The 26,867-nt window shown below is 43.1% G+C and overlaps 1 protein-coding gene across 3 annotated transcripts in view; it reads right to left on the bottom strand.

Moving 5' to 3' along the window:
- Positions 1-12,194, bottom strand: part of RASSF3 (Ras association domain family member 3) — a 77,800-nt gene extending 65,606 nt beyond the window's left edge. For 2 of the 3 annotated variants that reach the window (XM_019493121.2, XM_019493124.2), the window contains exon 1: positions 11,983-12,069. Coding sequence is in view for 1 of the 3 variants with exons in the window: in XM_014595912.3 (XP_014451398.1) it covers positions 11,983-12,093 (111 nt within the window). In the remaining 2 variants the exon portion in view is untranslated. Of the gene's footprint in view, positions 1-11,982 lie in introns of all 3 variants that reach the window. The other variant, XM_014595912.3, reaches the window with a different exon arrangement.
- Positions 12,195-26,867: the final 14,673 nt, after the last annotated feature.

The raw sequence follows: 26,867 nt of genomic DNA, 5'->3' as shown, positions 1-26,867 counted from the left end.
ACAGGAAGTCAGATCACCCCAGCAAGATAAGCATCCAAGCTTTTCTTAAAAGTATCCAGAGTAAGTGCTTGCACCACTTCTGGGGTGAATCTATTCTATTCCCTGGAGACTCAGATGGTAAAGAAGTTTTTCTTTATGTCTAGTCTAAACAGTTTTCCAACATTTTGTAACCATTAGACCTCGTCTTCCCTGGTGAACAGACGTTCTTCCAGTTCCTGATGCACACCCCTTACATACTTTTAGGCTGCCACCAAGTCACTCCTGAGCCTTCGCTTCTCCAGGCTGAACAGTCCCATCCTACGGCCTGTTTTCTGGACCTCTAATCATGCACATGGCTCTCCTCTGGACTCTCTCTTCTCCACATCCTTTCTAAAGTGCGGAGCCTAGAACTGTATTCAGTACTCCAGCTGCAGCCTCACCAAGGCTGAGTAAAGCGGGAGGATAATGACTTCTTGGGTCTTGCTTAAGATGCATTGGTAGATGCAAACCAGAACTTTATTTGTTTTGCCAGCTGCAGCATCGTATTGCTGGCTCGTGTTCATCTTGTGGTCAATCACGACCCCCAAATCTTTTTCAGTCATGGTGATAATGAATGTAGCACTGCCAAGCCTATAAGTATGATGTAGTAGTAAGTATAAGTATTAAAAGTGTAAGTATTAAAACACAACTTTGAAGAAAACAACAAAAATAATTCACATATAATGTTTTCCTCCAGAATGATTTACTTTCTGGTAGAAAACAGAACAAAACCACCACAAAATGTGTTCAAGAGAGACAAATCTTCCATTTTAAAATTGTCCCATTCTCTTGCTGGCTGCATCTTCTTGATCCACCACTATCTCCCATAAATACTAAACTAGTAAGAGGCATGAAGTTCAGCCAGGCAATTCAACTCAGACAAAAGAATGGGAACATGAGTCATCCATACTACAATAACCCTAATATACTGAGACAGCATTTCTGAACAGAAATTTTAGTTACCATCCAAAATATTCAATTTCTCCTTCTGATAAAAAGCCTAAAATTTTCTATGGCATAAGGGTTTTTTTGTTTTACCGAGAAAAGGACAAAAAATAATTTCCTACTTGAAACAATTTAAATGTAAAATTTCAAGTAGAGTTGGCTGGAAATGTTATAACTAATAAGGAGGGGAAAATGCAGAAAAAGTAATAGAAATAGTTATTAGATGTGCTTTCTAGTTGATATGTAGATATTCTAAAATCAACTGGATATATGTTCAATTTTATTTTTATACAATATTAAGAGGAATGATGTTATTTTTAAAGATTAATGGTCTTGCCCGTGACATCTTGCATAATAACTGTGTGTACGGCCTTCAAGGTTGTTAGTGTAAGATAAGGATAGTGTGAAAATAAGGATAGACTTTGAAACTTTTTTCTATGATTTCAAGTTTTAAGTTAAAAATGTCCCAGTTGATCAAAATTTCTGGTGAAAGAAAGGAAAACGGCATCCTAACAACACGTATTTAAGTTAGATCTAAAAAACAGGAAAGAAATGCAATGTCAATAAACATGTAGTACAGTAATGCCACTACAACTGCACCTTGAAGCACAAAGCAATCCCCCGCCAAAAAAATACAATGAAGTTGATGAAAAAAACCAGCAACTGTAACACACACCCATATGGGTGAGGTTATGTTTACACTTGCTATTTCCTCTGAGCTGAGGCAGTGGACCTGCTATTGCTGCTTCTATGGATTTCAGTGCTGTTTTTCTACAGGTCCTAACTTCTCCAGCACAGAGAGCAGCAACTGGAAAAATGGTGTTAATTGTTACACAAATTACATAGGTTTGCTTCAATTATCCAAATGTTCTGCATACAGAAAGCCCTGTATTCAAAATTGTCTACCATCTCTCAACTACACATAAAAATACCTCTCAGTTTTACCCAGGGAAGAAAACAAGACCCAAAATGTTACCTGATCCACATCAACTAACACCTGCCCTGCAATAGGAAATCTGCATGCTTGTCTCTACACATACACAGATATAAACAGCACCTGACCAGTGTTGTAACAGGAAGAAAAATGGAAGATAAATGTTTTGCTGAATGTTAACTGGACTGAAGAACATGCTCAGCTTTAAGCGTGTGTTTACATTCCACTGACATCAATTGAACACAAAAGAAAGAAAATTGTATCTATATAGAAGACAGTTTCCAAAGCAGTATCTACTTTAAAATTCCTACATAAATCTGAGAAATTAAATGGGGCCCAATTCTGCCTGGCCCTACATGTAACCCTTCAAATAATTCCAGATTTAGTCTTTTATAAATCAGAACAGAATTTAGGCCAGATCCCTGAATGTAAGGTAAGGAGCTTTGTTCACCTCCTTTACCCCTTCAGAACACTTAGGTTGGCTGGCCTGGCTCCTAAGGATATTACTAAAGGCTAAATTGCATTATAGGTCTACAGCCTCAGTTAAAATCCTCTGCTTAGAACTGATAATCCAGCCCCAAGTTTTTGCACAATGTGACAGGTAGCGTCTGTTTCAACATTTTTTTTTTCCTCCTCTGGGTTTTTTTGCAGTGGCTAAACTCCATGCATCGGGTGAACATCTGCTGCTCCTCCTAGCTGGGTGACCCAACCTTGTTCATAAAGTATTTGAAGGAGAAAAAGTGAGGAGGACCAGGCTTCCCCACACTAAGGCTTGCTGGTGGTAGTTGTTACTTAACTTTTGTTTCCTGCTGTGCGTTCAGATATTCCTACGACTCACTCGTCCCCACCACTCATCCTCAGAGCTAAGCACATGAAACCTTCTGTATAGAAAACAAAGGCAATAGGAAAATCCCTGACTAACTGTATGCAATTATCTGGTAGATCATAGTGAAACACTGAAATAAGACCTCTGCACAAAACCTCAGTTTCATCACCATACTCTACACACAAAAGATACATTAAATAAAAGAGTTCTTGCAACTGAAGAAATAGTGTCAGTAAATATTTGGTGTACATCTGAATATCACCAAAACTTAAGCTTCTAACAAACTGGAAGCACAGCTCTTAGCTGGGTATGCTCATATATATCAGACTACAGGATAACGTCTAAGTATATTACTGTGGTAGGAAGGAGAATGAAGTAAAAGGATAAACACGTTAGTCATACCTTCCTTCCCCACCCTGTTCTCTTATTTACATGGTACCAGTATTGTACCTAATTGAGCCGTGATACCTTTAGTTAGATCTACTGCACAGGTTAAAAGTTTCAGTGACCCGAACAGTGTTAGAGGCACTACATTTATCCTCTAGGAACAAACAAAATAATCAGGAAACAAATGTGGAACCTCTACCTCATACAGCATCCATATTGTCATTAAGTCCCAAAAAATAAAACGTCATTACTATCAGATTCCAACTGTGACTGTGCTCAGTTTATACTAGAGTCATTAAAAGTAATTTAAAACATTACAAAGTAAAAACATTAAAAACAAGGTTCTTTGGGTAAATGTGACATCTTTTATTAGACCAACTAAATAGTTGGAAAAAATTGTTCTTTGCAAGCTTTCAGGCACAAACACCCTTCTTCAGGCACAGAGAGAGTTTGCTGGTGTTTTGTGAGCTATCCTGGGTGGAATAAAAGCCAAAATGCAAAATGTAGGTCTTTGAAAATGCAAATGATTGGCAGTGAAGATCATCGGTAATAGGAAACAATAGGTGGGAGACAGTTAAAGGGGGAGAAGAGGTGAATGTTGAACTGGTGATAAGAGTGTAGCTGGTAAAATGCAGACAGGTTACCTGGGGTAATCAGATGGCAGGCAGGTCATAATTTGCCATAAATCAAACATCTATATTTAGTCCATCATTTTTTGTATCCAGTAAATTTATGAAGTGAAGTGCATAGGATCGTCTATGAAAGGCATTTTGTAAATTCCCTTTGAGGATTAGAACTGAGAGACTAGAGACAGTGGGTGTCTTGTGAGAAATGTGCACCTACAGGCAACTAGGTATTTTTGTCTTTGATAGATTTTTGTGTGCATTCATTCTGGTGCACAACTGTTGTGTGGTTTCTCCTACGTATTTTCCATCACAGCATTTAGTGCACTGGATGAGATATTCCATTTCTGGAGGTAGAGATATAAGATCCAGGCATGGTGATGGTTCTGGTGTGGGGTGTAGTTATTGTCAGAGTGTTGGAGATGTGTTGGCAGGTTTTACATTTCTTGTTCCAGCACGGTCTGGATCCATTAGGTGTGCTTTGGCCCATAGGAAGTTTGCTTCTGGTGAAGTGGCTGGTGAGGTTTGATGCTTGTTTAAAGGATACGATGGGTGACTCGGGAAAGATCTCTTTAAGAATTGGATCTTCTTTCAGTATGGGTTGCAATTGTTTGAGGATTTTCAATTTGTGGGGATTTTGTTTTTGTACTGCAGCACTTCTTCATTTGGTATCCGGGTGGCTCTTTCAAAAGTGCAATCCATCTCCCTGGAAGAATATCCTTGTTGAGTGAAAGCCCTTTTGAGATTTATGAGGTGATGATCGCGGTGATTCTCAGTGCAAATTCGGTAGTATCGGAGGGCTTGGCTGTATATTACAACTTTCTTGGTGTGTTTAGGGTGATTGCTGGTTCTGTACAGATATGTATGTTGGTCTGTGTGTTCTTGTATATTGTGGTCTGTATTTTATAGGCCTGTGTAAAGCAGCAAGTATTCGCTTTGGATTCAGCCGATTTGGAGAACAGTGATTTGATTCAGAGATGCAAATCATTGTCCCGATTCAATTTGGCTGGATCAGATTCGAAAGATTTCGTGCCACTTCAGAAATTCGGCCATAAACTAAAAAGGCAGCTGACACAGCTGCCTCCAGCTAATTAGTCTGTTGGGGTTGGGGGAGGGAAGGGGCATGGGGGAGGAAGGGATTGGGGCTGGGAAAAGCTGCCCAGCTGGGGCAGGGGGCACGGGATACGGGTGCAACAGTGCTCAGAGTGGGGGCTCTGCCCTGCTGCTGCTTGCCCAGCTGGGGTAGGGGGAGAGGCAGGTATGAGCGCAGCTTGCTCCGGGCAGAAGGGGGCAAGAAGCAGCAGGGCACAGCCCCCGCTCCCAGTGCCGCCGTGCCCGCATCACGCTCCGCACCCCCCTGCACTGGCTGGAAAGTGGCAGCATAGCCGGTGCGGGGTGGGGAGGGGGAAGAGGGGTACAATGAGGATGCGCGCTGGGAGCAGGGGCCATACCCTGCTGCTGCTTGCCCCCTTCCACCTGCAGCAAGCTGTGCCCACATCCCGCCCCAGCTGGGCAAGTGGCAGCAGGGCAGAGTTCCCGCTCCGAGTGCTGCCGCACTCGTAGCGCGTGACCCCCTGCCCCCCGCCCCAAGTCCCGTGCCCCTCACCCTGGCTGGGCAGCCTGTCCCAGCCCCAGCTCCAATCCCTCCCTCCTCCATGCCCCTTCCCCCCCACCTTCCCCAACCCCAACAGACTTACCAGCTGCTTAGTCTATGGCTGAATAGCCAAATCTTTTGCAAATTGATTTGGATGCTTCTAATCAATTCAGAGCTTTTAATTGGTCTCCAGATTCAATTTGGATTAGGAGATTTGGTCTCCAAACTCAGCCAAATCTCCTCCAAATCAAATCAGCTACCGAAGCTTTGCACAGCCCTAGTATTTTACCATTTTGGTTATTGGCCATAGTATCTGAAAAGGAGATTTTGGTGCTGGAGTATTCGAGAGACAGTCTGATGGAGGGGCAATGATTATTGAATTTGTGATGGAAATCAGAGCTGGCAGGTTTTCGGTCCAAATGATGAAGATATCATCTATATATCTTAGGTATAGCATGGGTCTGATGGTACAGTTATTGAGGATTTTCTCTTCCAGGTCGGCCACAAAAAGTCATCTACTTGAACCAATTAAGATGTACTATTTAATTTTCTAGAGCTCTGTTGACTTCTACGATGGTTATAGGTGCGCACTGCACCATGATTTTATGCTAAAACACAACTCAGGTCTAAGCTACTTATATGTAACCATTAGTCAGCTCAATGCCAGGAACAAGTAAAGACAAACAAAAGAATCTAAATAAGGAATGCCAATGTCCATCATCAATGACACTGATGCTCACCTATGCTCTTAAGAAGTCCTATACCTTTCACTATCTCCTCTCCAACCATGGGCTGAAGAGAGCATCCTGTTTTATCCAGCAGCAAATAAGAACAGAATAGTCAGCAGTTGATCTTTCTCTAGGTTTTATACGAAGTTCATCCATGAAGTAATTTTTCCTTAACCTTCAATCATTTCAGCTGTAAGAATGTTTATAGTATGAGATCCACTGACTGCTAAAGGAATTATGAGGAGAATGAACTACATTACTATTTTTAGTTTTACATTTAATAAACTTTATGTCTAAATGTCAAACACAAATCTAACCTTTTTGGGTCTAAAGAAAAGTCTAAAAATAGACTCCTCATTTGTTCTAGTAATAAGAAGAGATGTTTTCTCTAGAGACTGTTACTGAGAGCAAACTCCAAGAGATTCAGTAAGGAGTCAAAACAGCCTGCTGTGTGAAACTCAGACCGACTGTGAGTATTAATAAAGCATACGAGCCAGCATCAGATTCATACTACAGCTAACCAACAAACAAAAGATTACAAATTACAAAAAGATTTTGTTTTTTGGAAAGTAAGTTCAGTGCTCTTTGCTCACCTAATGAAAATAATTTCTTAATAATAAGATATTAATGCAAATTCAGTTGGAATAAGAGGCAATTTATTTTATCAGGGCCACTGTTAGAGATTAAAGGCAGTAGGTAGTGATTCAGTCTCCCTCGCCTCCAAACTTACCCCATTTTTGTCTCCTTATAAGTTCTATAATGTGCATTTACTTTTCCCCCAGGGACCCAAAATTTCACCCAGTCAGGTAAAGGGGAGGGACAAAGCCAAGGTGACAAGGTGCCCTAAAGAGGAAGGAGGCACAACATGACTCTTAGGGAAGGGAATGAACCATGAACCTTCAGGGGGAAGGCAGGGTAGGGAGCAAGGTCTGGCACGGGGCAGTGAGATAAGGCCTGAAATAGGTAGTAGGGAATAAGGAAGTTTCTCATATTTTGTCCCCAAAAACAACATATGCCCTCTTAGGAAGAGGCTGAATACTCAGGTGTAAGAGTAGCTGTTATGCTTTGTTGTTATTGTTGTTTAATTATATTAAACAAGACAAGCAGTTCTAGCATCAGCGTTGCTCTTGCAGATCTATCCCTGACCTCCTTCCATTTTTCATTAGATTGAACACTGCTCAGACAAGTCTGTCTTATTCTCCTTGAGGCACCTCACATTTTGGACAATGAATAAAACAACCATAATGATGACCATGTTCCAGTTTACACTCTCTTAGCTACAAGGGTCATACTAAGATCCCATTGTCTCCACTACACCTCCAGTGTCCCAGTGGTTGTGTTTTCTCAAGTGCAGGATGCAACTCCAAGGGCTAGGAACTGGCCCAGACAGGCAATTCTGTTGTTTTCCAGTATCTCATCTTTGATGTAAAAATAAAAATGATACACATCTAGTTCTATAGAAAAAACTTTAAAGTGTGAAGCATGTGCAACCACATGCCAGAGTGTCTCTGCAAGAGTTTGGAGAGAACCTAAAGTAACCACTCTGGCACATGAACTGCCCCATTCACTTCATTAACTGCTAAATCAAATGCCAATGATTATGATGATGACAACAATGATGAGGTTGGATGATATTTTGGGGTGAGGAGGCGGAGTTAGAGAGGACCACAGAAGACGCGCAATGTCATCAGGTTTTAAAAACATCTCGCAGAACGCTAAGCTTTGTAGACTGAGTGGAATAAGGCCATTACAAGATGTTTAAACTCGTAAACCAGAAACAAAAATCAATTTGTTTTTCTTGTTACATAACTTAATTCCTGCAGCTCTGGTGTATATCCTATTAACTACAGGAGAGAAATTCAACAATATGCTAATTTTACAATTGAAAATGACCTTTTCTTCCCATTCCTCTTCCTGCCTCAACTTAAAAAAAAACAACCTAGGGATCCAATCTGAGTGTTGATTTCTTTGGAAAGTTAGACAAAACAAACTGCAAGCCAGCACAGTACATCTTTCTGCACACAAAGTTGTAACTTTTAAAGACTTAAAAAAAAATTTCAAGAGTGAGAAGGGATGTCAAAGGAAATTAAGGTGGTGTAGTTAAATGTATTGAAATGTACATGTGAGCACCAATAACCATTACACAAGGAAACAATGCTGCAAAACTATCTGCACATCTGAAGAGAGACAGACAGCAACTAATAGCTGCTGTCTTCCCTCAACTTGCAGGGGACTTGGTATCCAGTTTTAACCAAACCTCAACATACAAACCAAACTAACATCCTCATATAACCAAAAAGTGTTGTTATGCTAGTTTCCCCTTCCAGCATCAAGAACATCATCAGTGACATGATCATCAAAACAAAAACAAACAAACAAAATTATGTGCATTTTGCTGTGTTTCTTAAGAAAAACAAAAAAGTGCTATGCAGTAATAAGAATAAGCTTTGCAACTATAACCATTTAGCTGAGTATTTCTGGTGCTGTAGACTGGGATATAGGTGACATCTATTCCAGGCTGCCTTATACATATCTAATCTGTAGCAACATTTCAACTACCCCACCGAGCATCGGACACTAAAGATTCTATTAGGTGAAACTTATTTTAGTTGCTCTCTTGCTCTAACATGAAAAATTCTTACCAGTTAGATACCTGCGTAATCTTGCTTATGAAAATAGTAGCAAGAGTGTTTGTAGGACCAAGGCCTACATGTTTTAGTATGTCTGTAAGTGAATGTAGAGGATTGACATAATGTTTACAGAAACCTTGACAACAGTTATGCTGCAGGTGTGCTGAGCCCATGTTCTATTATGCTTGCTGACTTGCATAGCTTGGTTTCCTTGTACTCCCATCTCTTGTTTTATATCTTGCCTATTCTTGCTCTGTGCCTGTACAGTATTCTAGTAGGTTGGTCTGTCCCTTTGGAACACGGCAATAGAAGAAACCTGTTATATTACCCCCACCTGCTACATATGGTGGGCTCAGAGCTTAAGAGAGACAAAGCCCCACAAGTAGGTAGGGGAGGATAGATAGGTTGTTCCTACTAGGAAAGAGTTGGAAGGTAGTATTTAGAGAGACTGAGGGGCCAAGAGCTTTCCAGGTAAGTAAGAAGGGTGAACTCAAGGTGACTGAGAAAGAGGTAGAGTGGGAAGTAGCAGGGGACTCCTCAAAGTCTGCTTTTTTGCAAGGTCCCTGTGCAGGAACTTGAAGTGGGTTGTCCTAAACACCCTGCCCACCACCAACAGAAGAGACTACTAAAGGAAAAAACACTCCTGGGAACTCCTCTGGAAAGGTAAAGAATGTGTTGGAGATGACTGGAGGGCAAGGATCATAAACAAATCTCGATGGCAAATGACACTTAGTGCTGAAGAGGAAGTGAGGCAGGCTCACTGCATGTGCCATAGAACAGAGGGAAGGCCATAAGTAAGGCAAAGGTGAAGAGCAGCAGACAACTAGTAAGGCCCTCATCCATAACCAGGACTCCCAACTGCCACAGTAATAAGTGGTAGGAAGAAGACGCTAAGAAAGATAGAACCTACAGTGAGGGAACAGCAAAAAAACAGCAAGAGAAAGAAGGGGCACTCCCAAAAGAAACTATGGCTCATCAGTTTCCAAAGGATGAACACTGAACAATGCTTAGACTTCAGGAAGTAGAAAGAGCCATGTGGGAGGGGAGGGCTGAGTTTCCTAGTTTGAGACATCTTAAACAAAAGGAACAAGAAATGCAGTTTACATAACTTGATTCCTATTTTGCACCTTTGGCACACTGTTCCACTTTGCATTTCTGAAGTTAGTTCAGCTATTGGTAGAGATGGGTTTTCAAACTTCCAGATTTCCTGCACTTGGTAAACTGTAGGCTTGTGTCCCAAGACAGTGAATGGCCTATTGACTAATACTCCAGTCCCAACTCCAAAACAAAATATGAATACTAATTCCATCCTTTGGTTTTGAGACTATTTGGAGCTGATTGTTCAGCAATTTGAGATCAGACAAGACACATATCTTTTTTCCCCTCTCTACCAACCAAGAAGCTGAAACAGCCCCCATTTAACTCATGCTTCCCAGACTCAACACAAACATAAATGCAGAACCACACAACAGCCAAAAGGAAAACTAAAAACAAAAGATGACAGTATGATTATAACCTACAGAAACAGGTAGCTTGTATTTCATCACCATGACTTAAATTCCAGTTTTTAGACAGAAACATTCAGTCTGCCTAGGTTTTTATAGTCATCCATTCACATGGGGTGTCTTTTCACAAAAAAAAAAAAAAATACTATATTTACTCAATTCTAAAGCAAGGTTTCCCCCTAATTTCACATGGGGAAGAAACCCCCTTGTCTTAGAATTGAATCTGTGTGGGGTGTGGGCAGGCAGCTGCTGTGGCTTGGACTCTACCTCCTACCCAGTCAGGGTCATAGGCACAGCTGCTGCCCATCGCCTCCCAACCCCTGCCACCTGTGCACCCCATCACTTTCCCTCCTGCAGCCTCTTCTCCCTATCTCCTCCCCTTATGCAGCTTCTGCTTCCCAGCCTGTCCTTCTCCCTCCCCCATTTAGCCTTGCTTCGTGCAGCAGGCAGCCTGGGGCACTGAGCACAGCCCAGCCTGATCCTGTAGCAGTGGCATGGGAGGACAGCTGCTGTGAGGCTGGGGCCATGCTCAATTCCCCAGGCTAGAAGGGGATGGAGCCTGCTGGCATGAAGCAAAAACCAGGGAGGGGTGGGAATGCAAGCTGCTTGACCTCCTCACACCACCTGCCTGCAGCCCTGCAGCCATGGGGGGATAAATTAGAGACCGCTCCCAAATAACTGGATTCTATACATGGAAAATTATAACCAATTGATAACTTTTCCAAGGATTAAAATCTAATTATTCAGGGATCATCTTAGATATGCAGTCATCTTGGATTCAAGTCAATACTGTGTCTCTGAATGCACTTTTAGAACAGCTAGTAAAAGTTACTGTGAAGTTAGTTTCAAGCTAGTCATAAATCATGGAAAATGAGGGCTGGAAGGGATCCCAGGAGCAAATCTAGTCTCCAGTTGCTCAACCTGTGGGTTTCACCCCAAAAGTGGGTTGCACGAATACATGAAAGAGTCACGAGCAAACTTAAAAAACGGATTCTCCTTTAAAGAAGAAAAGTGTGGGAAACTGTTGGTTTTCCCCTGCAGTCCCCGAGGGGCTGCTTGGGCCCCACCGCCTCACACACCGGTGGGCTGGGGGCAGTGGGTCGGGACTGGCCGTCATGTTTACTGATGGGTCCTGGTACAAAAAGGCTGAGAACCACTGATCTAGCCCACCCCGCTGCTCAAAGCAGGGCCATCAATAACCAGATCATCCCAGCCAAGGCTGTGTCCCCAGGGATGGAGATCCCCCACCTCTCTGGGTAACCTGTTCCAGAGTTTTACTACCCTCCCAATGAGAAAGTTCTTCCAGTTTCCTAACCTCAACTTCCCTTGCTACAACTTGAGACAGGGCACAGCAGCTGGCTTTGTGTCCAGCGCTAGCACCCAGCCCAAACCACAGCGCGGAGGCCCCAGATGTGGGAGACACGTGGAAGTGCAACTCCCAGGTCGGAGCAGGCGCTGCGGCGCTGTCAGAAGGGAGCTCCTTCCCCGTCCCGGACCAAAGACCGAAGTTTCCAAGCGCGCGGCAGCGAGGTGACCCCCGCCGACACCGCCCGGCCCGGCCCGGCCCCGCGCGCGCTCCTGCCACGTTGCTGCCCCGAGGCGCTCGCGGCCACCTAAAGCGCCGGAGCCCGGAGCCGCGTCCCACGTGCAGGCACCGCCGCAGCGCGCACGCGGGCAGCAAAACGCGGCGGGCCGGGGCCGGGGCCGGGCTGCTCCGGACCACCCCGGGCACCCCGCAGCGCTTGGGGCAGCGATGTCGCCCGCCCCGCCCCGCCCGGCGCGCGGCACTCACTTGCGGGCCGGGCCGGGCTTTGCCCTGCGGCCTGCCGAAGAAGGAGGTGCGGGCGGTGAAGAAGAACTCCTCGCTCTCCTCCTCCTCCAGGCTGCTGTAGCCGCTGCTCATGCTGCCGCCGCCCGCCGCAGGGGCCCGGAGGCGCAGAGCGCGCTGCCCGCCGCGGGCTGCGGCTCCTCTGCCCGCCCGGGACGCGGCGAGGGGAGGGGGAGGAGCTGCTGCTGCAGCCGCCACCTCCCTCCGCGCGCGGGGCAGCGCTGCCCGGAGCCGCCGCCCCCTCGGACTTCAACCCGCCGCGGCGGCGGCGGCCTCGGGAGGGAGGCGATACCCGGCCCGCGGGACGACCCCTGAGGAGAAGAGACACGCACACCCTCCCCCACCCCCCAACACAATACACGCCCCGGCCCCTCGTCTTAGGGAATAAAACTGGCCCGTCCCATTGTCACTGCCGCTGTTTCATTGCAGCCTCAAGTGCTAGCTGAGGCGAGTGGAAAGAGGGCAGCTGTACTGCAGGAGGGGCCACAACACGGGGACTCGCCCGCCTGCTGGGCAGTAAAGCGGCTTGGGGGCCTGTGGTGACCAGGTCTGGGGTCGCGCTCGGCTTTCTTGCAGCATTTAGTCTCCGAGGAGCCTTCCTGCCCTGCCTGGTGCCTGACTTCAAGCAGTGATTCCCTATGGGAGGGGGGCCTCTGCTTTATCAGTATCAGATCCAGCCACTGGCATTCCCCAGGGGTCTGGAAATTTGGCAGTGCTGGAGACAATGAACAGGGCCACCGTTTCCTCACCAGGAAATTTCCAGGCCTCACGCAATGGGATCAGGCCTATGGACTAGATCTGACCCAGTGGAGCAACCAGGTACCCCTGGTTCTGCCCCCAGGGCCAAAAGGTTGGGCACTGCTGCTTAAGTCCCGTATGTGCAATCCTAGTCTGGAAGGGAGCCCCAGAGGTCAGCTAGTCCAACTCCCTGCCTCGGGCAGGATCATCCCTATCCAAACCATCCCATACAATCAATCCATAAACTAAACTCTACATGAGACTACTGTCAATCCTGACACAACACAGACCTAACACCCTGATCTGTCGCGGGTAAAGCAGGGAAACCAGGACAGCCAACATCCTGCTTCTATGAAATGTTAATATATGCTCAAGAGATCTCAGGTAAAGGGCCACTCCCACACCACTACAGAGGAAAGCAAAAGCCCCCACAGTCTGTACCAATCTGACCATGGTGTAAAATTGCTTCCTGACCCGTTCTGTGCTGAGAGAAAGATCTTTTCAGTGAAGTGTGCTACCACTTTTAATCCAGAAAAAAAACTGTGCCCAAGGTCTCAAACATTTTGGAAACACCGCTTCAAACTAACAAGATGAACCACCTCTCTTCACTCATGGATGAGCATAGTATGAACAATTATACTTAGAATTTTTAGCAACATGAGCCAAATCTTGTCCATCCCACTTTGGTGGCTTTTGCCCTTTTCCTGACTAGCACTAACAATCCCTTCTGCAGTGCCACCCGGTCCTGAAACCACCAACACTAAAAGGACATTATAGAGTCAGGGAGGCCTAGTCAGCAAAGCATTTGGGTATGAGTACAGGAATCATTTTGCTGAGTCTGCAGCTTTTGCTTACGCTTACACAGAGGTGGTATAAGAGCTGATTTGCTCTGTGAAGGAATAATTAGGAGTTCCACACATTTGGAAGGACTGATACTTCAAGCAAGAGATGAAAGAGTTGAAAGCCTGGAAAGCAGGAGTTGGAGAAAATCCAGAAACAAGAGCAGGGACTGGCAAAGGAGGCAGTTGTTTGTGTGGCTTAGCTGCAACTAGAGTGATAGGAAGAGAGTGAAAAGAGATCAAAGCAGGGATTTGGGCTGAAGGTTACTGGATGTTTTAAAATCTTCCTCTTCCATTATTCTTCACTACCCTCCCACATGGCCCCAAACATTTCCTGTAGCACTCTCATTAGTGCTCAGTTCCTCAAGCGAAGATACTTTTACAAAAGCTCTAAGAAAGCAATGAGCTCCCACACTCCCCCCCAAACACCTTATAGAACCTATATAACCATTGGATTTTAGTCATTCATAGAAAAGAACAAGTTAAAAGGAGGAGGCAACCCCCTCCCATTAAAAAATGAACTACAAAAATAAAAAACTTTATTGGGTTACCCTATACTGAATATGGAACATTTCATCTATCGTAGATATGACATAACGCCATCTTGACCAATAATGAAATTCACATAAAATTCTAATTAATCAGTATTTCTGAAAAATCTTCTCTCAACATTTTAATAGCTGTTCTATTTGAGTCTTGTACCACATTTAGAGCATGATCAAAAAAGTACTATAGATAGGAAAATATGATAGAGCTTGAAAACACAGGACTGATCTGAGAGCAAGTGTGTTTGAATTCACTCCTACTTATCAGTGCAAAGTCTCATAGCATTTAAGAGAATTTTAAATGGAATGCCAAGTTACAGTGGTGGGAGTGGGAAAAATTAAAATAATTGCTTTTCTAGAACAAGGATCACTGTATTATCTGGTTTGCCAAAGTCAATGCCACATCAGAAGACCTGAGAAGATACCAATTATGGGCCTGCTTCTGAACCTAATTAAATAGGTAATAGCAAGGGCTGGGTCTAAAGAGGGCAGGTAAGAATTATAAATGTGAGCAAGTCACTTTGGAATCTAAATTCCATTCAATGCAAGTCTTAATGAAACAAAAAAGAGTTTTCAGTGGTTTAGGTGTTTCCAAAACTGGACTTGGGTTTCTAAATCATATAGATTCTTTTGAAAATGCTACCCAGCAGCATATATATTGCATTGGCTTCCCAGCAATAGGCATTGCGTGCTCTGCTTGTTTACTTCGGCTCTAGACTTGTAATCAACAGTATGTAGGTGGACTGATTAGACCAATGATTCTGGACCAGGATGCCATGTGTCTTGAGATCCTTTCAAGGATGCTGTGGGGTGCCACACAATGTTAGTACTGTTAAGTGTGCAAACAGGATTCAAAAGACAAGCCCAGAGATTTTGAACAGGAATCCACAGTGTTAAAAACTTTCTGACCTGTTGTGTGGTCTTTCTGAGTTCCTTGCAGCAGAATTGCTCTGTTATTTTCCTGTAGTCAAACAAAAAATGAAAACTAAGAGTTGACACTTTCTGAAGGGTGCCTTGAGTCTAAAGAAGTTGAGAACTACTGGTTTATACTGTGCAAAGACTCTCACAGTTAATGGGACTCTGCACATTGCATTGACTGATGCGCTGTTAGCTGCACCATCACAGAACTAGATTGTACATTCTAGTTTGGCACAAAGAACACATATTGCACTTTACTGCTAAGTCCTGTTCACATGTATGGCATTCAGACAATAATACTGATAACCTCCTGCTTTGATAAAAATGGATTCAAGAAAAAACGTATATTGGGATTCCTTATAGCATGTCCTACTACATGAAACAACTTTCAGCTGTAGCTCAGTTTTCAGGCCTATTAGTTTGACAGTGCCCTCTTATATTATTGTTTTCACATGTAATGATCGATAAATTGACTTCATATTGTGATTGATTTTGCACTTTCAAATAAAATAAAATTGAAACTGAAATGTTCTCACAAGTGTTATTTAAAAAACCATGCCTGCTTTACCAGTGCATCACTAATAGGAATAAGAAAGCATATTTTAACTTTTTATTAATTTGAAAGTAATTCAGATTATTTCACTGTTTGCAGATTAGTTGCTTCACACTGTGCGGGCCAGGGGCAAGCCGGGCCCGTCTTTGCGCACGCGGGCTGTGGCCAGCAGCCCGGGCACGCGGGGTCGGAGGAGACCGCGCGGCGGCAAGGCACGCACGGGCTAGAATTAGTCACAGAGGCGTAATGGTTGATTGAAAGATTATTTACTTACACCCAAGATGGTTGCGGTGTAGGCTGGACAGTTTCCAGGTGCAGCTCCGCTTAAATCCTCGTTGGAGGACTACGACAAATTCGGTTCTTTGGCCCCGGAGTTGTTAAGGCTCCGCGGGTTCGGCAATTCTTTCCCACGGAGTTGTTGAAGCTCCGTGGGCTCTGTTCAGTTCTCAGGCCCCGGAGTTGTTAAGGCTCCGTGGGTTCGAAAATTGAGTATATAGGAAAGGGATACATCTAGGATTGCGCTCGGCAACGGGGAGAGGCCAGAGGCTGTTTAGACCTCTATTGCCTGCTTAAGAAATGCATTGGGTCCGTGAGGATCCGCAGCGCTTAGAGATCTTCACGCTCTTTAAGTGATTTCTCTCCAAGTGATTTCTCTCCTGATGTTCGTGGAGTCTTCCAACTTGGGCAGAAACCACACAAGCTCTTTATACGGCTAGCAAGCCAATCGCTAGCCATTACGTGTGCATATATTAGAGTTGGCCAATAATGTGGCACGAACTCTTATACAAATGGCGGGAACTACTCTGTACCGTGCATCTCTGAGATGCAAAAGAAATGCACCAGGCAAAGAAGCTACAAATTTGGCGGGAAATTCCCCGTTGCACCAGAGTTCTCTTCCGCAGCAGAGAACTCCACCGTGCAAGGAAGCTGCAATTTAGCAGGAACATAATTTAGCGTTGCCAAAGCACACACAAACAAAAACTCACAACTTTGGGTTGTGACACACACAACTGAAACAAACTTAACTGAGACATTTCTTATGAAACCTATTTAAGTGTAATGATAAATATATAGACTTCTTTATCAGGAAAGTAACCTATCTTTACTTATCCTCATTAAATTACGTGAGTGAGTTTTGCTAATGTTTTACTTAAAATGTCAAGGGCAAGTTAAAGGTGAGGATTTTTATAGGTGTTATCTTCTACTGGAGCAACCATATAGTTAAGACAGATCTAGACAAGGTTTCAAATGCAATGGATTCTTCTTCAAGTCACTTGTTCAGATCCAGTAAAAGATGTCACCTACAAAAATCCTTGCCTTTCATATCTTGGACCATCAGAGGTTCATCACTCCAACACCACCAGTGACAACTGAATATTTTCTTGCAATACATCTTTACTCAAGGTCTCATTACACAAGTCAATTTATGTAGAGCTGGGATTAAGACAGTGACTCTCAACCAGCATCACTGGGGTGCCTTGAAATCTTTTCAAGGATGCTGTGAAGTGGTAGGCAGTGTTAGAACTCTTAATTCATAGATGTTAGGGTCGGAAGGGACCTCAATAGATCATCGAGTCTGACCCCCTGCATAGGCAGGAAAGAGTGCTGGGTCTAGATGACCCCAGCTAGATGCACATCCAACCTCCTCTTGAAGACCCCCAGGGTAGGGGAGAGCACCACCTCCCTTGGGAGCCCGTTCCAGACCTTGACCACTCGAACTGTGAAGAAGTTCTTCCTAATGTCCAGTCTAAATCTGCGCTCTGCTAGCTTGTGGCCATTATTTCTTGTAACCCCCGGGGGCGCCTTGGTGAATAAAACCTCACCAATTCCCTTCTGTGCCCCCGAGATGAACTTATAGGCAGCCACAAGGTCGCCTCTCAACCTTCTCTTGAGGAGGCTGAAAAGGTCCAGGTTCTCTAGTCTCTCCTTGAAGGGCTTGGTCTGCAAGCCCTTAACCATACGAGTGGCCCTTCTCTGGACCCTCTCCAGGTTATCCGCATCCCTCTTGAAGTGCGGTGCCCAGAATTGCACACAGTACTCCAACTGCGATCTGACCAGCGCCCGATAGAGGGGAAGTATCACCTCTTTGGATCTATTCGTCATGCATCTGCTGATGCATGATAAAGTGCCATTAGCTTTTCTGATGGCTTCATCACACTGCCGACTCATGTTCATCTTGGAGTCCACTAGGACTCCAAGATCCCTTTCCGCTTCCGTGCCACCCAGCAGATCATTTCCTAGGCAGTAGGTGTGCCGGACATTTTTCCTCCCCAGGTGCAGCACTTTGCATTTCTCCTTGTTGAACTGCATTCTGTTGTTTTCTGCCCACTTGTCCAACCTGTCCAGGTCTGCTTGCAGCTGTTCCCTGCCCTCCGGCGGGTCCACTTCTCCCCATAGCTTTGTGTCATCCGCAAACTTGGACAGAGTACACTTCACTCCCTCGTCCAAGTCGCTGATGAAGATATTAAAGAGTATCAGTCCAAGGACCGAGCCCTGCGGGACCCCACTGCCCACACCCTTCCAGGTCGATACTGATCCATCCACTACGACTCTCTGGGTGCGACCCTCTAGCCAATTCGCCACCCACTGGACTGTGTAGTCATCCAAGTCACAGCCTCTTAACTTGTTCACCAGTATGGGGTGGGATACCGTATCGAAGGCCTTCCTGAAGTCTAAGTATACGACATCCACCCCTCTTCCTGTGTCCAGGCGTTTCGTAACCTGGTCATAAAAAGAGACTAGATTAGTAAGGCATGATCTGCCTGCTACGAACCAGTGCTGGTTTCCCCTCAGCATAATTAGTCCTGCCGGGCTCTCACATATGTGAGCCTTGATAATTTTTTCAAAGACTTTGCCAAGGATGGAGGTGAGACTGACTGGCCTATAGTTGCCTGGGTCCTCCTTCCTCTCCTTCTTGAAAATGGGGACCACATTGGCCCTTTTCCAGTCCTCTGGGACTTGGCCCGTGCGCCACGAGCATTCAAATATTCCTGCCAGTGGCTGTGCAATGATGTCGGTTCACATTTAATTGTGAAAACAAAATTCAAAACATAAATCTAGAGATTTCTAATACAAATATACAAAGTTAAAAACATTTTGACCTGCTGTGGTCTTTCTGATATCTTTGCAACAGAAAAATTACTGTTATTTTGTATAGTCAAAAATCAGGTGAAAACTAAGAGCAGGCATTTTCTGAGGAGTACTTTGAATCTAGCAAGGGGTACCTTGAGTCTTTAAAAGGCTGAGAATCACTGGATTAAGATGAATAGCCTAAATAGTCTAAAAATTTGTTAAGGTTAAAATTTGAGAGGTTAAAAAATAAATAAGGCTATCACCACCCTCTTGGACATTTCTTTTAATCTCTCATCTATCTATGGATTACATCCATAGTGGCTTACACTGTGAACTGAACGGTTGACTGCCAGAGCTAAGAAGGCATAAGTCTACAGCTGAGCTAAACAGCCAGGCCTTGTACATGGGAGCTGTGAACCCTGCATGGCGTGGATTGTATAGCATGCTGATTTGTGGGGTTACACTTACAGCTTTGATTTTTCTCTCCAAGCCACCTCAAGATTATTGTAGCTCCAAGTCCTCCAACCTCAGCCTTCTGCCCTGCTCCCAACCCTTTCCTCCAGTGCCTTAACCTTACATACCCAGTTCCTCCAGATACTCTCTTCCCTTGTTTATTGGGCACTGCACTAAATCCTAGACAGATCACTATACCTGGAGTTTTCCTTATCCATGCTGACCAGCCTTATTCATTAGCTAAACAAAAAGTAATACAGCATAGTAAGACAAAGAGAGCCACAGTTTGAAGATAAACTTACTGATAACTGTGCCGAGGGCAGGTTTGTTCTTGTGCAGAATTAATGAAGTGCTTTCTGAACACAGAGCATCAGAAGCCAACAAACATGGCAGCAAGAGAAAGGATTAGCATTATGTAATACAAAAGTAAAGTTTGTGAAACGTTTAGAACATATTTTATGTTGTTTTAATGCTGGAGCAGTCTGCAAAATTATCAATAGAGGATGGAGAAAGCAAAGCAGGTGATTATCTATCTAAGAGAACTCAGTTCAAACAGAGTGTTTTTCCTCTGGCAACCGGTTAATGATTGCTAGATAATTCATAGACTATTCATAAAGTCAGATGAAGCAAGTGTCTCTGCCTTTGTAATTACTCTAGATTCCCCTTGGTTTCTAATGGTTTACTCTAATGAACCCTCTCTCTTATTTACAAGGCATTTACTTCATTTCTGTTCTCTTTAATAATAATATTGGGTAAAAGGCTGAAATCAATCATCCACAGCAGAAAAAAATTCAGCCTATTGAAAAATGAGTCTGGGAAACAAAAGGCAGGTGATCACAATGCAAGGACAAGGTATGGTCAATTATGTAAATACATTTTAAGAAAATTAAACAGGATTAAATCTGAGTAATGCTACAGATAGCCACAGAATGAGATGAGAAAATAACATTACTGAGAAGAGCATAATGGTCATAAACATATAATTTTAAAATATTTTTAAGCTACACTCCCTCTAAGGGTGTGGAGACACATGCATTTTGATCAGTTTTAAAAAGAACCTTTTCAAAAGAACAGCAGCCATTACCTTCCAGTTGTTATCTGTGGACAAGATAACAATTCAAATGCAACAAAATTGCTCCAACTTTAAATTGGATGAAGCAGTGTTAAAAGTTGCAGTGGTTTTGCTATATTTATATGGTTCCCAGCTTATCTACATGTAACATTAGACTGTAATGGCTGCTGCCATTCTGAAATGTTCCATATTTGAAATGGTTCCAAATGTACATCTGTACACCCCCAAACAATATAGGCACCTTGTTTCACAAAGGCAGAATAAAGAAAAAATATATATTTTTTTTAAATACTGATATTTTCTGAGGAAAAACATAAGCAGTTGTAGTTGCAGGAGGAGGGGGCAGGCAAAGCATTGCAGCTGCTCTGTTAATCCCCTAAATGAAGGATGCCACAGTGCTGCCAGTTGAGCCAAACTACCTGACCTCTTTTCTCTTCTTCAGCTGAGCTGCGTGGGCTGCTATCACCTGTCAGCTCAGCTCAGGGCCTGATCCTAGGCTGAAGCACCTATGATTAACTGAAGGCCCACTCAACTGATTCAGCAGAAGCACCTGCCTTAGTACCCAGGGCTCTAGTTCAGAAATACCACTGGCAGCTAGGGAGCCCTATGCACTAACTGACCTGGCCATGGTGATGCATGTGAAGCATTACTTCCTCTTTCCTCCAGCAGAAACACCTGCTGCAGAAGCTGCATTTACTATATTTTCTTCCTTAAAATGCACACCCTAGTTCCCAGCAGCTGATTTTTGGGAAACAAGTGTGTGTTATATGCAAGAAAATACAGTAATAGATCCAGGAAAGGGGCTAGAGTTGAATTTGCTCTCTGGCTTAGTGGTTTGTGCATTGAGTGCTGAGCCAGAAGGTTATGCGTGCAAGGCTGGATGCATCTCTAAGCGCCCCCTGGACAGGGGAGTACCAGACATTTTAGGGCCAGTAAAACTCTGGTATGCATCATGAGATGCATCTCCAGTAAATCCAAAGAAGTGATTCTCCCGCTCTACTCAACATTGCTGTGGCCACAGCTGGAGTATTGTGTCCAGTTCTGGGGGCCGCGCTTCAACAAGGATGTGCTAAAGCTTGAGAGGGTTCAGAGAAGGGCCTCTCATATGATCAGGGACTTAAATGGCAAGCCATATGAGGAGAGGCTGAGGGATCTCGGACTCTTCAGCCTAAAGAAAAGCTGGCTGAGAGGTGACCTGATTGTGGCTTACCGCTATATCAGAGGCCTACATCAGGGGCTCAGTGAACAACTGTTCACCACGGTGCCCTGGGGGAAAACTAGAAACAATGGCCACAAACTCCCACAAGATAGTTTCAGGCTGAACATTAGGAAAAACTTCTTTACAACTAGGGTGTCCATATTATGGAACAAGCTCCCCCCAGCGGTGGTGCAATCATCTACCCTACAGGTCTTCAAGAGAAGACTGGATGGTCACCTGGCTGGGGTCGTCTGACCCCAGATGTCTTTCCTGGTCATGCAGGGGGCTGGACCCGATGATCCTTCAGGGTCCCTTCCAGTCCTATGATTCTATGAATCTATCTGTGATCAGAAATAGTAATGGAGGTGCTATATTCTAAAAAAATATGTTCATGGATCAAACATCAAGAAAAGCAACTACAGGCAATAACAAACTTTGTAAAATATATTGGTATATATACAACTGTGTTATTAAAAGAACAAGGTCAGAATTTTCCATTATATTTAGAGCTAAAGTACAGCTTTAAACTTCCATCGAGGGTTTAGAGGCTCACTTCATTAAAATTAAATACCAGGTTTACTTTGTTCTCCCTCCTTAAATGGGAAAACAAATGTGAACAGCCTGATTAATCTGGTGAGGATTTTAGATTTTCAAACAATATAATTTATGAACAACCCAAAATAATAAAGACAGGCTTGTCCTCACAAAGTCTTGTGTCTCTACATGAAATTAAAACTGTTGATACCTTCCTAATGCATATCCAACTATAGTTAGAAAAAAATTCCTAAATCGAAACTCAGTTTTCCTTGCTGCAAATTAAGCCACATACCTCTTATTTTAGTCTTGGTAGATGTTAATTGATCATTATTTTCTTTAAAATAACTTTTCGTATATTTGAAGAGTATACACCTTCTGTGTATCACTTTGTCCCCTCTGCCTTCTCCTTTCTAGACTAAACAGAAAGTTATCTGATAAAACAAATTCTGTATAGTTTACATTAATTCCAGCAACAACTGCATTGTGTTTTCTTATTTCTAAATAAGCTTGTTAGACCTTGGACATATAATAAGTGTAACTGCATTAAAAGGGGAATTTACAAGACAAAGACTCAGATAGCTTAATAATAATGCCCAGAACCACCAAACAAAAGATACAGTTCCAAAGAACAGTCCTGTTCTCAACACCAGAGAAACAACAGTTCCCTTTCTTCCCTGAGGTTGTTGCCCATGAGTGCAGCAAAGGACATATAGTCATAGGAAGGAGTTGTCCCGGAAGGCCCTGCATCATTTAAAAATAAGCCTCTAGGCAAGTACAAACAGTATTCTGGATAGCTCAAAAACATATCATTCAGTCCCCCTCTGCAAGAATGATGGCAAAGATTTAAGCATATGCATAATGCTGACATTGAGAATAATAAGTCTGGTTCTGTGTTATGCCACTAAATGGTACAGTGCAGAAGCAGGGGCCAGAGATGAATTTAAGCCACCTTTGCACTCTTAAATTCTGGACTGCTAAAAGGCCAAAACAGGCCTGATAGCCTCCTAAGAGTTAAAACACAGCCTAAAATCTTCCAAATGCAATGTCCTATGGGTCCATTTTCACAAAATTCTCAGCAGCACATCTATGCCTTGCTTTGCAAGGAAGATAAGCACAGAGCCACTTCTGGTTGTCCTATGCCATGTCTATGTCTTAAAAAATCCTTCCTACCTTCATTCAGGCCTTGTTGTTGTCTGTATAGTTCCTGTTCTCTGCCAGGGTGACACAGAAGGACCAACATGTCGGGTTGGGTGAGTGTGTGTGTGTGAGGGTCTATTCCATAGGGTTTACTTGCATACAGAGTATGTTCCATATATGCTAAGCCCCAGAGGGTCCACAGACTATGCCTAAGGGGGTCTGCGAAAGATGACTATGATCAAACAAAAGTGTGAATACCTACACTTACAATTCAAAGGGGTCTACACCTCCATTCACATTTTTTAGGGGTCTGCAAATGAAATAAGAACGAAAAAATGAAAAATAAATCCCCCTGGCTAAGGGAATTAAAGGAGACAACAAGAGAGGTCTTTAGGTTTCTGAAAGGAACAGAAACAACACACCCAATACACACACACACACACACATATATATACATACACATATACATATACACACACACATCCCCTAAAATGTCTTTGACATTTAGAAAGTTAAACATACCCAAAAGTTCTTGAAGGAAATCCAATTTTATTTCATAAGCACATATGTATCCATGTTCAGAAAGGGAATGTGATCTCAGGAAAGAGAAGAAATGTCTGAGCTGCCAAAATCATGTAAGACCAAGATGAATGAATGAGAGTTACAAGACAAGCCATTGATTACATTACAAAGACTTCTAAGGAAAGATGGGTTTGCAAGTTTCTTGCCATTTTCATCATAAATATGATATTGGTGACTCAGACCTGCAAATGCTATCTGTTGTTTCAACAAATGTCAGCAGGGCCTGATGAGAAACAAATATTCAAGGGCACTGAAGGAACTGGCTGAAGAAATCTTGGAGCCCCTGGCAGTGTTATTTACACCAGCACTGTCAAAGTCATCTGGCTGGATCAGGCCCATGAACCTATCACTCTGCCTCATGCCAGATCTCTGAGATGTGCACCACACACAGCACCTGGTCTGGCCAGTCTGGGATGGGCACCCCATGCAGCATGGGTTCTGGACTGGCTGGAGTAGGAACTACATTCAGTGTATTCCCAGAATGGTCACTGCATGTGGTGTGAATCCTGGGGTCCAGCGCACATGGCTCAGGCACATGCATGTGCCACAGGGCCAGCACCAGGGTATGGATAATGGGGCTTCATGGGCTGAATATGAGCTGTATCTTTGATACCCCTGATTTACACAGTCACAGTTGCCAAGTAAGGTCCCAGAAGATTGGAGGTCAGCTAACATAACGCCCATCTTTGAAAAGAAGAGGAGGACTTAGAGAATTATAGCCTGACCAGCCTGACTTCAATAACTGGGAAATAATTGGAGTAAATAATAAAACAGTCAATTTGTAAATAATTGTAGGAGCAAGAGGCATCTCTGGATAAACATTAGACACTGTTCCACTGCTATTTATCCATTTTAGCCAATTAATATTAAATGCAAGGTGCAATGGGCCAGTTTCAAGAGGGAGGCTGGATAGCATTCTGAGCAATGTGTAGCCTACAGTCTGGTGGCTAAAATACTTGGCGGGATGTAGGAGGCACAGATTCAACACTCTTCTAGGTGAGGGAGATTACCTGAGTCTCTTCTTCCTGGGGAAGTGATCAAACAGCTAGGCTGCTGGCTAAAAATGGGAGGTTCTGCCTTATGTACCTGACCAATCCTAATCTACCATAGGGGAAAAAATAGACTCAGAACTGTGTGTACACATCGTCAACTACAGTTATGCATTTAGCAAGTTCCACTGAAATACATAAGGGTAAAATAAGATTTAGCCTCAAACATCTATATGATCTAAATTCTTTATTTTGGACCACCTCATAGTCTGTCTTTACAAAATAAGCCAAGAAACCACACATTGATTGGTAAAAGAAAGTGTACAATAATTAGGTCTTTGTCCTCTACACTTAACCTTTTATTTTGAATCATTTTTACCCTAAACAAGTAGGATTATTCTAGTTGGCCTCCACAATGTAAATAATGCAAATGATATTCAGATAGCCAAGATAACCTGAGTTTGTTTTCCCACAGAGCAAATTTCAGAGTGTATGAAACAAAAAACAGGATTTGCAACAAACTATTCATTTTAAATAAGGAAAATAACAGAAAAATGGATTTTCTTAACTGTTTTTGTAAATATTGGCTGAAAATTAGTAATTTTAAATGATAAAGACAAACAAACAAAGCAGAAAAGCAATCAACACAAAGTACTATTTAGTTTTATAGTTTCTTTAGTCCTGTAACTTTCGGCTTATACAATTCTTCCATTTGTCCTGAATTAGCAGCTCAGGTCTGTTTATTACCACAGGCAGCAATAACAATTTCCCTTTGATTCACAGTCTATAACTTGCTAATTTAAACAAGGTCACTCTAACCACAAAGACATGCAAATGTAGTGTGAAAACAAACAGGATCAGGCTAAGAAACCTTTCCTTATTTCCTTGAGAAAGAGCACTAGTATCTTTATGGGGAGATACCCTACAACTATACTTAGCTTTGTAAAGAGTCTTTCTGAGATTATCACAGAACTGTCTGATTTTTGTCCATCCCCAATGTGCACTGAATGCTTCACATTGTGGTCTGACATCCCCAGGATAAAAGGACATCTCAAAATTAAAAACACATTGTATAATTTCACTCACACAGCATATACAGCAGTTTCTGTGCCACATTAAAGCCCTGGGATTGATTCACCTCACTCTGAACAACCAGAGGCTAATTAATGGAACCAAAGGCAGGTTCATACACACTGCCTGCCTTCAGGGCTCTGTTGGGAGAAAACAGTTTTTAATTATCTTTAATATCTAGAAAAAGAGAACGGTTATGCTTATCTCTTTGTCTTCTTTATGATGTATAAAGACAACCTGACGTTTTTACAGCTAAGAAATCAGATTTTTTCCTAATTCCCCCCTCCCCAATAAAAGTTGTTTGTTTTGATTGCTTCCTGATTGTTTTGATAAACCCTGTACATCATGGAAGAAATAATAGTTTGTTAACAAGTATTAAGGAAGAAAAAGAACTGATTAAATGAGAGAGAAGGTAATTTTTATTTGTTTTTTTCAAAACTGATTTTGGTTGTTGATCTCATGTGCCATCAAACAGCTGTTTGAAAGTACAAGATAACCAACTTCTTTGGATTCTGCACAAAGACTCACAAAAACAGAGGTGAAGGGTTTCTGTGATATATTTTATTGGAGCAACTGTAGAGTAGGGAGAGAGGTTGGACAAGCTCTTGGGCACAAATAGTGTCCTTGAGGTCTGCTCTTTTACAGATCTAAAGGAGACTTTGGGCTCAAAAGTTTGTCCAACATCTCTCACAGTTATACAACTGGTCCAATAAAAGATATCACAAAAAAAACTCCGTCTACATTGTACGTTTGCAGGGCTGCCATGACTATAATAAACATTCTACCCCTATCACAAGGAAGATGAGACTTGACATGCTTGACAGTGTTTCCAAATTGATTTGTAAAAGATCCTAGTTGTGGTTCTCCTGTGACTATTGTTTCAGGGATTTATTCCTGAGTTTATTCCCCTACCCAGCAGAATAGCATTGCAACAGAGCATATGCGGTCAGAGCAGATCTCTTCTGAGCCTGCTAAGAAGGGCAAGGCAAATAGTGCTTGGGGGAGTAGCATCTAAAATCTCTTTAAGTGGCTCAAAATGCCACTTAGGAGGCTGAAGTTAGCCACATAAATGCCACTTAGCAGCCTAACAGGGAGCTGGATTTAAACCAAAGTCTTTTTGGTGCTTCTAAAATATGACGCAGTGA

This window comes from Alligator mississippiensis, chromosome 4 (assembly GCF_030867095.1).
Source record: "Alligator mississippiensis isolate rAllMis1 chromosome 4, rAllMis1, whole genome shotgun sequence".
In the NCBI taxonomy this organism is placed as follows: domain Eukaryota; kingdom Metazoa; phylum Chordata; order Crocodylia; family Alligatoridae; genus Alligator; species Alligator mississippiensis.
The sequence above is the reverse complement of the archived record's forward strand: the minus strand, read 5'-3'. Positions and strand labels throughout refer to the sequence as shown.